Source organism: Nomascus leucogenys, chromosome 5 (assembly GCF_006542625.1).
Source record: "Nomascus leucogenys isolate Asia chromosome 5, Asia_NLE_v1, whole genome shotgun sequence".
Lineage (NCBI taxonomy): Eukaryota > Metazoa > Chordata > Mammalia > Primates > Hylobatidae > Nomascus > Nomascus leucogenys.
The window spans coordinates 1,268,176-1,284,429 of NC_044385.1; the positions used below are offsets into that span (position 1 = coordinate 1,268,176).

A 16,254-nucleotide genomic window follows, 5' to 3' on the forward strand; every position below is an offset into this window, starting at 1 on the left:
TTGAGAACCTTTTCATATGCCTGTTTGCTATTTGTGTCTTGTTTTGAGAAATGTTTATTCACATCTCCTGCCCATTTTTTGGCTCGGATTATTGTATTTTTTTCCTATAGAGTTGTTTGAGCTCCTTATAACTTCTGGTTGTTAATCTCTTGTCAAATGAGTAGTTTTCAAGTATTTTCTCCCATTCTCTGGGTTGTCTGTTCACTTTGTTGATTGTATTCTTTGCTGTGCAGAAGCTTTTTAACTTGATATGTTCCCATTTGTCCATTTTTTTTGGTTGTCTGTGTTTGTGGGGTATTGCTCAAGAAATTTTTACCTAGACTAATGTCTTAGAGGTTTTTCTCAATTTTGTTTAACTTTTCAAAAAACTAACTTTTTGTTTCATTGATCTTTTGAATTGTTTTAAAATTTTAATTTCATTTATTTCTGCTCCGATCTTCATTATTTTTCTTCTACTAATTTTGGGTTTTGTTTGCGCTTGCTTTTCTAGTTCTGTAAGATGCATTGTTGGATTGTTTAGTTGAAGTTTTCCCTCTTTTTTGATGTAGGCACTTATAGCTATTAACTTCCCTGTTCGTACTGCTTTTGCTGTATCCTATAGGTTTTGGTATATTTTGTTTCTGTTATCATTTGTCTCAAGAAATTTTAAATTTCCTCCTGAATTTATTTTATTTCACTAGTCATTCAGGAGCATACTGTTTAATTTCCATGTATGTGCATAGTTTTCAAAATTCCTCTTTTCATTCTAGTTTTATTCCATTGTGGTCAGAGAAAATGCTTGGTGTTATTTCCATTTTATGAATATTTTAAGACTTGTTTTGTGACCTAACATTTGGTCTGTCCTTGAGAATGATCCATGTGCTGAGGAAAATAATGTGTATTCTGCAGCTGTTGTATGAAACGTTCTGCAAATATCTATTAGATCCATTTGGCACATAGTGCAGACAAATGCGATGTTTCTTTATTGATTTTCTGTCTAGTAGATTTGTCCAGTGCTGCAAGTGAGGTCCTGAAGTATATAGCAGTTACTGTATTGGGGCCTCTCTTTAAAGTTCTAATAATATTTGCCTTATATATCTGGGTGCTCTGGTGTTGGATAAATATATATATTTACAATTGTTATATTCTCCTGCTGATTCTACTCTTCTGTCATTATTTAATGACCTTCTTTGTCTCTTCTACTTTTGGTCTTCAAATCTGTTTTGACTGATACAAGTGTAGTGACTCCTGCTCTTTTTTGTTTGTTTCTTTTTCATGGAATATCTTTTTCCATTCTTTTATTTTCAGACTGTGTGTGTTTTTATAGCTAAAGTGTCTTTCTCTCTCTCTCTCTTTCTCTCTTTTCTTTTTCCTTCCTTTCCTTTCCTTTCTTTCCTTTTCCTCTCTTCCTCCCTCCCTCCTTCCCCTTCCCCTTTTCCTTCCTTCCTTCCTTCCTTTCTTGCTTCCTTCCTTCCTTCCCTCCTTCTCTCTCTCTTTCTCCCTTCCCTTCCCCCTTTCCCCTCATTCATCTCTCTCTTCCTTTCCTTTCCTTTCCCCTTTCCCTTTTCCCCTTTCTCCCTTTCTCCCTTTCAACATGGGGTCTCACTCTGTCACCCAGGCTGAAGTGCAGTGGCGCAATCCTGGCTCACTGCAACCTCTGCCTCCCAGGTTCCAGCAATCCTCCCACCTCAGCCTCTCGGGTAGCTGGGACCACAGCCCAGCTAATTTTGTATTTTTGGTAGAGATGGGTTTCACCATGTTGCCTAGGCTGGTCTCGAACTCCTAAGCTCAAGCGGTCTGCTCGTCTCGGCCTCCCAAAGAGCTGGGATTACAGGTGTGAGCCACTGCACCTGGCCTCAAGTGTGTTTCTTAAAGGCAACAGGTCAGTGGGTCTTGTGTTTTCATCCATTCAGCCAGTCTGTTTCTTTTGAACGGATAATTTACTCCATTTACATTCAATGTTGTTATTGGTAAGTAAGGATTAATCCTGCCATTTTGTTATTTGTTTACTGGTTGTTTAGTGGTCTTCTTCTTCTTTCTTTCCTGTCTATGTTCCTTTAGTGAAGGTGATTTTCTCTGGTGATATGATTTAGTTTTCTGGTTTTCATTTTTTGTGTATCCATTGTATGTTTTTTGGTTTGATGTATTTTAATGTGATAAGAACTTAACACTCTTTGCATAAAAAAGCAAGTGAAAATAAAACTAATAAAAACTCTACGCCTTAGCTTCGTACTCGTGATTTTTAACTTTTTGCTGTTTCTTATTGTACTATGTTTTGAAAACTTGTTGTAGTTATCATTTTTGATTTGTTCATCATTTAATTTTTTTTTTGACAGAGTTTCACTCTTGTCGCCCAGGCGACAACCTCCACCTCCTGGGTTCAGGCGATTCTCCTGCCTCAGCCTCCCGAGTAGCTAGGATTACAGGCATGCGCCACCACGCCTGATTAATGTCGTATTTTTAGTAGAGATGGGATTTCTCTATGTTGGTCAGGCTGATCTTGAACTCACGACCTCAAGTGATCTGCCTAATTAATGTTCTTTTCTGATTGAAGTACTCCTTTTATCATTTCTCGTAGGACAGGTCTGGTGTTGATGAAATACCTCAGCTTTTGTTTGGCCATCCTTATTTCTCTTTATGTTTGAAGGATATTTTTGCTGGATATAATATTCTAGGGTAAAGGTTTTTTTCTTTCAGCACTTTAAGTATGTCATACCACTGTCTTCTGGCCAGTAAGGTTTCCAGTGAAAAGTCTGCAGTGAGGCATATTGGAGCTTCATTGTATGTCATTTCTTTTTTTTTTCCTCCTTTGGCTGCTTTTAGGATTCTCGTAATGGCATTTTGTTTAGTATATTTTTGTTAGGATTATGACTATGAAGGAATAAGGGCCTATGGTATTTCATTATGCTATCTTGCTAATGTGCTTGTATAATTTTATGCCCTAGATTTGCAAAGGATGTTATCTAGTAAGTGGAATAATTTGTTGGTTTTATTTTTTTCCAGCTTTGTCTTCTTATCTTACTGAAGACATTTTGCCAGAGCAGGGCCTGCAAGTTTCATTCCAAAAAGTGATGCTGAGAAGATATGAAAGATGTTGTCTTGAGAAATTACGCTTAAGGAATGACTGGGAAATTGTGGGTGAGTGGAAAGGGCAGAAGGCAAGTTATAATGAACTTGACCTATGCTCAGCAACTACTCATAGCAAAAACTTTCAATGCAATAAATGTGTGAAAGGTTTTAGTAAATTTGCAAATCTAAATAAACGTAAGATAAGCCATACTGGAGAAAAACCATTCAAATGCAAAGAATGTGGCAATGTCTCTTGCATGTCTTTAATAACAACTCAACAGCAGAGAATCTATATTGGAGAGAACCCCTACCAATGTAAAAAATGTGGCAAAGCCTTTAACGAGTGCCCATGCTTTACTGACTGTAAGAGAATTCATGTTGGAGAGAAACATTGCAAATGTGAAGAATGTAATAACGTCTTTAAGCCTTGCTCAAGTCTTGCTATTGTTGAGAAAAATACTGAAAAGAAAACCTACAGATGTGAAGAATGTGGCAAAGCTTTTAACCTGTGCTCAGTTCTTACTAAACATAAGAAAATTCATACTGGAGAGAAACCACACAAATGTGAAGAATGTGGCAAATCCTTTAAGTTGTTATCATACCTTACTCAACACAAGAGAATTCATAGTGGAGAGAAACCCTACAAGTGTGAAGAATGTGGCAAAGTCTTTAAATTGTTGTCATACCTTACTCAACATAAGAGAATTCATACTGGAGAGAAAACCTTCCAATGTGAAGAATGTGGAAAAGCCTTTAACCAGAGCTCACATCTGACTGAACATAGGAGGATTCATACTGGTGAGAAACCATACAAATGTGAGGAATGTGGCAAAGCTTTTACCTGGTTCTCATACCTTATTCAGCATAAGAGAATTCATACTGGGCAGAAACCCTACAAATGTGAGGAATGTGGCAAAGCTTTTACCTGGTTCTCATACCTTACTCAACATAAGAGAATTCATACTGGAGAGAAACCCTACAAATGTGATGAATGTGGCAAAGCTTTTAACTGGTTTTCATATCTTACTAACCATAAGAGAATTCATACTGGAGAGAAACCCTACAAATGTGAAGAATGTGGCAAAGCCTTCGGCCAGAGCTCACACCTTTCTAAACATAAGACGATTCATACCAGAGAGAAACCATACAAGTGTGAGGAATGTGGCAAAGCCTTTAACCACTCTGCACAACTTGCTGTACATGAGAAAACTCATACCTGAGAAAAACCCTACAAATCTAAACAACGTGGCGTAGTCTTTAATACCTATTCACAACTTCACAGCAGAATATTTTTACTGAATAAAAGTGTTACAAATGTAATGATTATCAAAAGGCCATTTACAGCCTATAAGCCTTTGAGTGCACTAAAATGTTTAGGCTAAGAACAATACAAATAGAAAGACCAGTTCAACACCTCCACTTATATCACAGCTCTTACTGTGCACAGAAGAATTTATACTGGAGGGAAACCCTCCAGTTATTCAAACTGTATTCAACTTCAAAGACTTTGTATTGGAGAGAAACCTGACAAATGTAATAAATGCAGAAACAACATTTGTTCAAAAAATATACCTTAGAAAACACCAGAGTGTTCACACTAAAAACTATTTTACAGATGCAGTAAATGTGAAAAAATATCTAATCAAAAATTACATCAAAATACATCCAAGAATTCATAGTAAAAAGCCTAAGTCACTGACACTTTCAGACATTACTGTAAATCTGAGTGTTGGTTATAGAGAATAATCCAAAGTTAAATTAAAATAAGTAGGAGATTCACCTTTTGGGGAAGTTATAATTACATTTCAAGTATGCCTTTTGGTGCCAGGCACGGTGGCTCTTTCCTCTAATTGCTGCACTTTTGCATGCCTAAGTGGGGGGATTGCTTGAGCCCAGGAGTTTGGGACCAGCCTGGGCAACATGGCAAAACCTCATCTCTACAAAAAATAAAATAAAAGCCAGGCTTGGTGGCACATGTCTGTTGTCCCAGCTACTTGGAAGGCTCAGGTGGGAGGACTGCTTGAGCCCGGAGGTTGAGGATGCAGTGAGCTGATATCTTGCAACTTCACTCCCGCCTGGGCAACAGAGCAAGACCCTGTCTCAATAATAATAATAACATAATAATAATAAAGTATACTCTGTGCATTGAAAGAGTTTTAGCTTTTTTGAAAATCACATATTTATGTAATTCAAGTCTTAAATCACTTGATACCAAGCCTTCATTTCTAGTGTTTATGTGAAGGCATGTGGCCTATTGTTGCTACGTGAAAGCTGTGAGAGTTTCTTCTATATTTGGGTGGGTGTCATTCATATCCTTTTCTTTGGAAGATTATGGACATTGCATTTTAAGTTTCCTGAAGAAATTTAACCGGAGAGGCTCTTTGTAGTTGTCTTATAATAGGGTTGTAAGTGATTCATGAGGTAGTTCTTCAGAGTACTATTCTGCATTATATTTAAGAAAGAAACATTTGAGTTTTACAAGTCAGTTGTTTTTCCTATTGCACATTAAGGTAATAAAATTCAGTGGATTTTGAAATGCTCTTTTTAGACTGTTTGAACTTAATTTGTTTTAATAAGACAAAATTGTTTTAATGTCTTTGGACCGTTGTATATTAAGTGATGTTTATCCTGCCCCCAACGTTAACCTATCTCACCTTAGTTATGATTGCAGGTAACAAATGGTAACAATACAATAGTGGGTAACATGGTGGAACAGTATCTGTAATGATCCCTTCTCCCAGTGGCATTAAACTTCAAATAATTTGACAAATATTGTTCCCACACGTTACACCTTCATTCTGTTTGCTCTTTTTGTAATGACAGTGTCATTATTATGGCTATAATAAAGCCTATATAGGATTATAATCAAAGACCATATATTTCTGAATCTTGAAGGACTATTAACAAAATTGTATTTACATTGTTCTTTTAACATGTGGCTTTTCTGGCCTGCAAAACATATACATACTTTTAGTTTTGGTTTACATGGAGATAAATATATAAATATATTACTCTAAAGATAAATGTTAGGTGTAAGACAGTTATGAAGCAAGTAATATGTTTGAAGTAAGTGCATACCCGTTTTCAGAATAAAAGAAAAGTGTTGGAACCAAACATAATTTCAAAAGTATGGATAATTTATTAGCAAACTAGAAACCTCAAACATGTTGAAGGCAAATCTGTTTTCTCTGCTTTGTATTGAATGCATTTCTCTAAAATCTTATTGCACCTTTTTCAGAATTTCCCCATGAAAATCCTGTTTTTACTTTTATGTTGCTCATGCTAGAGCTAACATATAATTTTCTTGTTCCAAAATTCATGAAGAATTTCTTGTGCGATCTTCTCAGGGATTATAATAATGATTTTATGAAACTTATTGGTGCTTAAAAAATAATCTGAAGATGTGAATAATTCCACAGTGAGTGTATTAATTTTCATTGTACTTAATTAGTACATTTCCATGTTTCCATTATTAGAGAACACTATTCGAGCCAACTTTTTTGGTTATTGTTTCTTTCACTTTTCTTAATTGCAGTAATTAAGTTTATTGACTCTGGGCAATTTGTTCAGGTAAACACCTTGGAGGCTTTATAAGTCATAGGGTTATTTGACATGTAAATGAAGTGAAGAAACATAACGCAGTGCCAGATGTATAATAGATGTTCCATAATTAGCAATAAACATTCCTGTTGGAGTGAATTTGTGGCTCCAGGTAAGAGATTGGAAATATCCCAGGATGAAGACCTGGCATTGATTCTGCATGCAGAGAAAGGATTTCTGTACCCAGGCTGCACAACTGACTCTCTCTGAAGAGGAATTCTGCTTTTATTTCCAAGTTAGCTCTGTTTTTTTGTGGTCTCTTTTTCTTTCTTCTCAACTACTTACGCATTCCAGCGCTCCTCCTTTTTTTTTTTTTTTTTTTTTTTTGAGACAGAGTCTCGCACTGTCGCCCAGGCTGGAGTGCAGTGGCGCAATCTCGGCTCACTGCAAGCTCCGCCTCCCGGGTTCATGCCATTCTCCCGCCTCAGCCTCTCTGAGCAGCTGGGACTACAGGCGCCCGCCACCACGCCCGGCTAATTTTTTTTTTTGTATTTTTAGTAGAGACAGGGTTTCACCATGGTCTCGATCTCCTGACCTCGTGATCCGCCCGCCTCGGCCTCCCAAAGTGCTGGGATTACAAGCGTGAGCCACCGCGCCCGGCCCTTTTTTTTTTAAACCTGTTTTATGGCTACACTTTCTCACTGTTCTCCACACAATATGTCATTTTATATAGTACTTTGTACATTCTAACAGGAAGTTTGAACTTTCTCTTCTTTTTTTTCTTGGAGACATGGTCTCACTGTGTCACCCAGCTGGTGTGCAGTGGTATAATCTTGGATTACTGCAACCTCTGCCTCCCAGACTCAAGCAATCATCCCACTTCAGCCCCCTGAGTAGCTGGGACTAGAAGTGTGCATCCCCACACCTGGCTAATTCTTTTTTTAGTAGAGATGAGGTTTTACCATGTTGCCCAGGCTTGTCTTGAACTCCTAAGCTCTAGTGACTGACGTGCCTTGGCCTCCTAAAGTGCTGGGATTATAGGTATGAGCCACACCTGGCCTGGAAGTTTGAAATTTTTTAATGTGATGATAGATTTTTGTTTGTTTGTTTGTTTTGAGACTGAGTCTCACCCTGTCGCCCAGGCTGGAGTGCAGTGGTGCAGTCTTGGCTCACTGCAACTTCCACCTCCTGGGTTCAATCAAGTCTCCTGCCTTGGTCTGCCAAGTAGCTGGGATTACAGACACGCACCACCATGCCTGGCTAATTTTTGTAATTTCAGTAAAGATGGGGTTCATCATGTTGGCCAGGCTGGTCTTGAACTCCTCACCTCAGGTGATCCACCCGCCTCGGCCTCTCAAAGTGCTGGGATTACAGGCGTGAGCCACTGTGCCCAGCCAATAGATTGACTTTTAACTGGAGAGTTCGAGGTCATTTATATGTTACAAAACTGACATTGTGATCATAGCCTACTGCAGTCTCAACCTCCCAGGCTCAAGTTGTCCTCTCATCTTAGTTCCCTGGGTAGCTAGGAGTACAGCCACATGCCACCATGCCCAGCTAATTTTTTGTATTGTTTTGTAGAACTGAAGTCTCACTGTATTTTCCAGGCTGATCTCAAGCTCCTACGCTCAGGCAACGCCCCTACCTCTGAAGGGGGGGGTTGCCCCTCCACACGTGTGGGTGTTTCTCGTTAGGTGGAATGAGAGACTTGGAAAAGAAAAAGACACAGAGCCAACGTATAGAGAAAGAAATAAGGGGGCCCAGGGGACCAGCGTTCAGCATATGGAGGATCCCGCCGGCCTCTGAGTTCCCTTAGTATTTATTGATCATTCTTGGGTGTTTCTCAGAGAGGGGGATATGTCAGGGTCATAGGATAATAGTGGGGAGAAGGTCAGCAGATAAACACATGAACAAAGGTCTCTGCATCATAGACAAGGTAAAGAATCAAGTGCTGTGCTTTAGATATGCATACACATAAACATTCAATGCCTTACAGAGCAGTATTGCTGCCCGCATGTCCCACCTCCAGCCCTAAGGCAGTTTTCCCCTATCTCAGTAGATGGAACATACAATTGGGTTTTATACCCAGACATTCCATTGCCCAGGGACGGGCAGGAGACAGGTGCCTTCCTCTCGTCTCAACTGCAAAGAGGCATTCCTTCCTCTTTTACTAATCCTCCTCAGCACAGACCCTTTATGGTTGTCGGGCTGGGGGACAGTCAGGTCTTTCCCTTCCCACGAGGCCATATTTCAGACTGTCACATGGGGAGAAACCTTGGACAATACCTGGCTTTCCTAGGCAGAGGTCCCTGCGGCCTTCCGCAGTGTTTGTGTCTCTGGGTACTTGAGATTAGGGAGTGGTGATGGCTCTTAACAAGCATGCTGCCTTCAAGCATCTGTTTAACAAAGCACCTCCTGCACAGCCCTTAATCCATCTAACCCTGAATTTGACACAGCACATGTTTCAGAGAGCGCGGAGTTGGGTGTAGGGTTACAGATTAACAGCATCTCAAGGCAGAAGAATTTTTCTTAGTACAGAACAAAATGGAGTCTCCTATGTCTACTTCTTTCTACACAGACACAGTAACAATCTGATCTCTTTCTTTTCCCCACATACCTCAGCCTCCCAAAGTGCTGGCATTACAGGCATGTGCCACCATGTGGCCCAGCTACAAGCAACACATTCTTTTTTTTTTTTTTTTTTTTTTTTTTTTGAGACAGAGCCTTGCTCTGTCGCCCAGGCTGGAGTGCAGTGGCGCAATCTCGGCTCACTGCAAGCTCCGCCTCCCAGGTTCACGCCATTCTCCTGCCTCAGCCTCCCGAGTAGCTGGGACTACAGGTGCCTGCCACCACGCCCGGCTAATTTTTTGTATTTTTAGTAGAGACGGGGTTTCACCGTGTTAGCCACGATGGTCTGGATCTCCTGACTTCGTGATCCTCCCGCCTCGGCCTCCCAAAGTGCTGGGATGACAGGCGTGAGCCACCGCGCCCAGCCAAGCAACACTCTTAATGGAGGAGAGGGGTGCACTGTCCATGGGCCAGAGAATTAAATTGGACAATTAGCATTGTTTGTTTGTTAAAAGAAAATATTTTAAAATCCTGACACAAAGTGTGGTGAATGTATAATTAATTATAATAGGTAAAGCTTTAATAATATTGGACTGTGTATTGTAAGCACTGTGTAAATAAGCATGTCAGAATTTGGAAATCTCTGAAGAGCAAATGTATCTTAGAAATTCTTAAGGAGAGTTAATGATAAGTGGATAATTTTGAATTTAATTTTCTATGAAACACTTAGAGCACACCTTATGTTTCCATGCAGAACCTATTTTTGAATGTGTATGTTGTGTTGAACAATAATAGAATAATAGAATGACCTCTGTGGATTTAAAATTTGAAATACTCTTTTTTTTTTGAGACTGAGTTTCACTCTTATTGCCCAGGCTGGAGTGCAATGGCGCGATCTCAGCTCACCACAACCTCCACCTCCCAGGTTCAAGTGATTTTTCTGCCTCAGCCTCCTAAGTAGCTGGGAGTACAGGCATGTGCCACCACACGTGGCTAATTTTGTATTTTCAGTAGAGTCAGGGTTTCTCCATGTTGGTCAGGCTGGTCCCAAACTCCCAACCTCACGTGATCCTCCCACCTCGGCCTCTCAAAGTGCTGAGATTACAGGCGTCAGCCACTGTGGCTGGCCCGAAATAATCTTTCTTTTAGATTTATTTTTGCAATCTTGGGAACTTCTAAAATTTCTTCCTATATTTCATTGGGTGCAGTTGACAGTCCATAGTCTTCATTCTTAATCACCTAACTACCCAACCGCTTGGTCTTTCACTCTAAATACATCTCAGAGATCATGGTGGCTTTTGGATTAAAACATTTCCTCAGTGATTTTGGGTGCTAAATTGTTTTCTGTGTTTCTACAATAGCAAAATTGGGACCGTTAGCACTGTCTGCTTCTTTACTGTTTTCTATACGATCACCATCAGGAACAGCAGCTCCAGGTACCCCAAGCTTAACGTAAAAGTTCTAAAATACTTCGGTCCTTCCCATGTTCTGTGCTAGGCCCTGAGCACACTGGTAAATACCTGAGCTCCTGTACTGATGACGGACTAATAGAACAAAAACATCACAAAAACTGTATTTTTGAGTCTTTTCCACTGAGTTTATGAGAAAGACAGAAACATTTATTTCCCAAATATTATATATTTCAAAATTTGGGAAATATTTATTTCAATAATTGGGAAATAAAGATGTCTCCTCAACCTACTGATTTTATTTTTGTGGATATATATCCAATAGTAAAATTGCTGTATCATACGGTAGTTCCATTTTTTTTTGCAGAAATCATCATACTGTTTTTGACAGTGGCTGTGTTGGTCCACATTCACACCAACAGTGTGCTAGCATTTTTCTTTTCCCACACTTTTGCCAACACTTACCCTCTGTCTTTTTGATTATAGTCATTCTAACAAGAGTGAGGTGATACCTCATAGCAGTTCTGATTTGCCTTTCCTTGATGACTATTGATGAACATTTAAAAATATATGTATTGGTCATTTGTAGGTCTTTTGAAAAACGTATTTAGATATTTTACCCATTTTTAATATCTTTCTGTCATATAGTTTAAGTTCTTATGTATTTTCAATATTAACCCGTCCAACATATAATTTGAATATTTTTTCATTCTTCGATTGTCTCATCATTTCATTGATTGTACCTGGTGCTGTATAGAAGCTTTTTAGGTGAAGAAGTTTCATTTATTTTTACTTGTGTTCCCTGGGATTTTTACATTAAATCTAAAAAATTATTGCCCAGACTAATGTCATGGTACTTTTACCTCATGTTTTCTCATAATAGTTTCAGAGTTTCAGGATGGTTGTGATGAGTATACCACCATGTGAATGCACTTAATGCCTCTAAAATGTACACTCAAAAATGGGTAAACTCAGCCGGGTGCAGTGATTCACTCCTGTAATCCCAGCACTTTGGGAGGCTGAGGCAGGCAGATCAGTTGTGGTCGGGAGTTCGAGACCAGCCTGGCCAACATGGTGAAACCCCGTCTCTACCAAAAAATACAAAAATCAGCAGTGTGTGGTGGTGCATGCCTACAATCTCAGCTGCTTGGGAGGATGAAGCATGAGAATCACCAGAACCTGGGAGATGGAAATTACAGTGCACTGAGATTGCACCACTGCACTCCAGACTGAGCGACAAAGTGAGACTCTGTCTCAAAAAAAAAAAAAAAGTGTCGGGGGGCAAATCTTATGGTTTGCATATTTCATTACTGCTTTAAAAAGGGAAATTAACAGCTTTAGGTATAATATAACAGCCAAATAGTACAGGTCTATAACTAGAAATTGACTAAATGTATCATTTTATAAAAATAAAATAAGTCTTTCAAGGCTGTTTAAAAATATATAACTGATTGACAAATTATGTATTCAAACACAGCATAAGATTTTTTTTTTTTTATACGGAGTCTCGCTCTGTCGTCCAGGCAGGAGTGCAGTGGCATGATCTTGGCTCACTGCAAGCTCCGCCTCCCAGGTTCACGCCATTCTCCTGCCTCGGCCTCCTGAGTAGCTGGGACTACAGGCGCCCACCACCATGCCCAGCTAATTTTTTGTAATTTTAGTAGAGACGAGGTTTCACCGTGTTAGCCAGGATGGTCTCGATCTCCTGACCTCGTGATCCACCCGCCTCGGCCTCCTAAAGTGCTGGGATTACAGGCGTGAGCCACTGCACCCAGCCAGCATAAGGTTTTTATATGAGTAATTGGGAAGCCTTCCATAAATATAAGGTAAAACTTAACGAGTTATTTAGAAGACATATTCTAATTTTTTTAGGAAGATTAAACAGTCAAATTATAATTTAGTAATGGGGATAATTCATTTTAAAGAATACTCAAAACCAACAATTATGAGCAAATTATATGAAACAAAAAGATTGCCTAAAAATAAATTTCTCAACCATATTCATAATTTAAGAAATACGGTTAGATTTGGAATGAGAAATTCGTTTAGATAATTTCACCTAGCAAATGGGCAGTAAAGATTTCAATAACATTTCTGAGGCTATCAGTTAAAAGATAGTTTTCAAGGAGGTGAAGGAGAGGAGAGCTGAAGGAGGCCTCAAGGATCTGTAGTGTCCATGGTATGATGCACATCTTTCCTTGAAATGGCAAAATCAAAAGCCCAGTCCCCTGGGTGAGATTCTTCTAATTAGGTAAATTACCCAGGATGCTCTCCTGGCTGTGACAAGCAGAATCGAGAGAAAGGAGGGCTGTATTCTAAGTCTGGGTGTGGTCCCGTACCCCTCAAACCTCCATTGTCACCAGCACGATCTTCTCCACACCTTCCCCCATGTCACCCCCAAAGCAACAGGAGCAGTTTTAAAATCAACCCCACAAAGGACCCTATTTTTGAATTATCTCCCCTCTTAGATCTCAGTGTTTCCTCCAGGTGTGTTGACACAGAGCAGGTCTCTAGGATATGAGACAGATTCCAGCCCAGGCCATGTAAAGACTTTAGATCCTAGCCCAGGTTACACGTGTATACCCGGAATGGATATGTACCTGACTGCTGTAGACTTTGAACAGCAGTCAGGCTTCCAAGGTGAAACCACAGAAGTCCAACACGCATGACCTCATTTCTCACCCTTGGATCAACAAGACCAGAGTCCACTTAAAAGCATTCATGATCACTGTGTATCTTGCTGCATCTCATACGGGCCACTGTCTTTACTGGAGAACATCATCATACTGTGCAGCCAGACAAGTTCTTCAAGTCATTTCCCCTGACAAGCAGCTTTGGAAACAACTGAAAATTTGCAACAAAAGCAGACCAGACTGCTGAGCGAGTCACATGAAGGAGAGGCCCAGCAATCCGTTACCCTACAGCCCTCCAGGTGCTTCCGATCCATTCTACGTGCAGCAGCCTCTGCAGTACCTACACCGTAGTTTATTCTGAGTTAACATAATCATAATAGGGATACACCATGCACACATGGTAACGTTAGAGGTGGACTCAAAACTCCAAAAATGTGTGAACAAAAATAGGTCTGACCGACTCCACAGCCTTTATTGGTTTCTTGCTCTTTCCCATCTTCCTTCACTGCTTCCTTCTGTTCCTGGGATCACCTTTCAAGTAAATCACTTGCTTTTATGGGTCGCATCATCATAATGCAAATTAAAGCACTGTAATTTACTGAACATTGCATCAAAATGTAAAACATTCCAAAAGATTAACAGGTTATGTTTGATTGTAGGATTGAACATTACATTCTCACTGTTGGGTTTGATAATTTTCATTACAAAGTCATAAGTAATCAAATGATTAGACAGCTCTTTAATTATACCTCTAAAGAATAAGCATTCCATTTGCATACATAATTATTGTGAATCTGGGATGAATGTATTCTGAATTTGAGGGTTTTTTTCACAACACCCTGTTCCAGTGCACAACGTAAATAGCCTTTTTGTCAGAACTCATGATAGTACAGGGAGCAGCAGCCACTCCCAATCATGTCTCCTGTGTTCTGCTACAGAGAAATGTGTCTGCTTATATTGGTGGCCAAGCGATAGCGTTCTGCTCAGTGAGATTTAGAGAGAAGTGCCTGAACAGGTTGGCCTTCTCTGAATTAAAAAAACACTGGTTTTTAATAAAATTCCCTACGTCCTGTCAGCTTCACATTTTTCTCTTTGTTGCTGTTTGGAATGTGGTTTGATTGCCTGGAGGTGGATCAGCCAACTTGGGCTCTGAAGGAGTGAGCGTGAGCACGATGACCAGGTGTAGACAATTTCAGAGAGAGGAACTGGAAAGAAAGTGGTACACTATAAGGTCACTGCTCTATTTTATCAGTTCTGCTGCCCAAGTACGTAAGCGTACACCTGATATATTCTGATACTATACAAAAGTCTTTTCTTTGTAGCCGAACACAAACTAATTGCTACAGAATGAGATGTGTGAAAGTTTTTAGAATCAAAATGAAATCACCAATGTCATAAAAACTCTGACAAATAGAGATGCTGGAAGAGAGTGTTCTTAAGCTTATACGCCTGATAACAAAACTATCCTAAAAGACTTTTTAAAACTTTATCCTTTCGCCGGGTGCGGTGGCTCACGCCTGTAATTCCAGCACTTTTGGACGCCAAGGCGGGCGGATCACGAGGTCAGGCTTGCTAAACCAGCCTGGCCAACATGGCAAAACCCCGTCTCTACTAAAAATAACAAAAATTAGCCAGGTGTGGTAGCGGGCACCTGTAGTCTCAGCTACTCAGGAGGCTGACGCAGGAGAATCGCTTGAACCCAGGAGACAGAGGTTGCGGTGAGCCAAGATCACACCACTGCACTCCAGCTTGGGCGACAGACCAAGACTCTGTCTCAAAAACAACAACAAAAAGCTTATCCTTTCATAAAGGCCTTCACGACCTTGTACAAAACATTTCTATTGAGCCATTAAAATACTAGTGGGCACTGATGAGTAGATTTATTTTGGCACATATGAAAGTTTTTGTTAGGTGGCACAAAGCTCTTACATTTATATCTGGGGCTTGAGGGAACATCAAAAATGCTCATAAACTTTGCGAATGGCAGGGAACTGGGAATGATAGAGAATATGTGCATAACTGATCTGAGGTTGACTTCGTAAGTATTGATGTAGTTTAGATATGTGTCCCTGCCCAAATCTGATGTTGAATTGTAAATTTATAATGTCTAAAGTCTAAAAAGTAGCTGCTTCTCATTCTGGTTTCCTGAACTTTATAGAGGCAAATAAATTTTCAGTCTGATTTGGGGGTCTCTTATTTGGCTTTGCATTTTCTCTTCAGGATAAATTCAGTGTAATGTATTTATTTATTTATTTATTTATTTATTTATTTATTTATTTTGAGATGGAGTCTTGCTCTGTTGCCCAGGCTGGGAGTGCAGTGGCGCGATCTCGGCTCACTGCAAGCTCCGCCTCCCGGGTTCACGCCATTCTCCTGCCTCAGCCTCCCAGTAGCTGGGACCACAGGCTGAAATAGAAACTGTTCGGCGTATGCTTGGTAAATCTCTCTCCCTCAGCCTTCAGACTTCCCTTCAGAGATGCCCATTGTTTCCTCCTTCCCTCCTGCCTAATAGAGTAAGTGATTCTCTTTTACCTCTTTTGAGACTTAGCCTCTTTGAAGATTCCCTTTTGTTTTAGTTATCTTCGATTTTTCTTTCACTTGGCTTAATTCCCTCAGAGACATAATTAAAATCATTTTCTTGATACTGTCTCCCGCTCGGTTTACACCCTAGCGTACTCCTTACTGTCAGCGAAAATCTTGGGAGGGTTGTATCTGCTTCCTAGCTCCTCGGCCTCATGATGACCCCCCAGCCCTCAGCATTTGCATGCCAAACTCTGAACTTTCATGTTCTCAGCATGTTAGTAAAACTGTTCTTGTTTCATTTTACCTAAGTTCAAAGCACTTTATTATTGCTCCCACAGCCCTCAGTCCAAAACTTCAGTGCATTGTAATTGTTAAAATCTTCATCACCTTGTATTTTAATGATCTGTGTTCATATGTTTCCTCAGTAGACTAAGCTTCTAGAAGGCAGAAAAACGGATTTATATCAATTGCATATTCCCTTTGGAGTTAAATGTAGGTCATGACACATAAATATATGGAAAATACATTATCCA

At 39.9% G+C, this 16,254-nt stretch overlaps 1 protein-coding gene across 1 annotated transcript in view; it reads left to right on the plus strand.

Annotated features, from left to right (window-relative positions):
• The window catches only part of ZNF695 (zinc finger protein 695), a 28,818-nt gene extending 22,900 nt beyond the window's left edge, over positions 1 to 5,918 (plus strand). The window contains exon 4 of the mRNA XM_003267343.2: positions 2,983 to 5,918. Within this exon, the coding sequence (XP_003267391.1) occupies positions 2,983 to 4,268 (1,286 nt within the window). The 3' untranslated portion in view covers positions 4,269 to 5,918. The remainder of the gene's footprint in view (positions 1 to 2,982) is intronic.
• Positions 5,919 to 16,254: the final 10,336 nt, after the last annotated feature.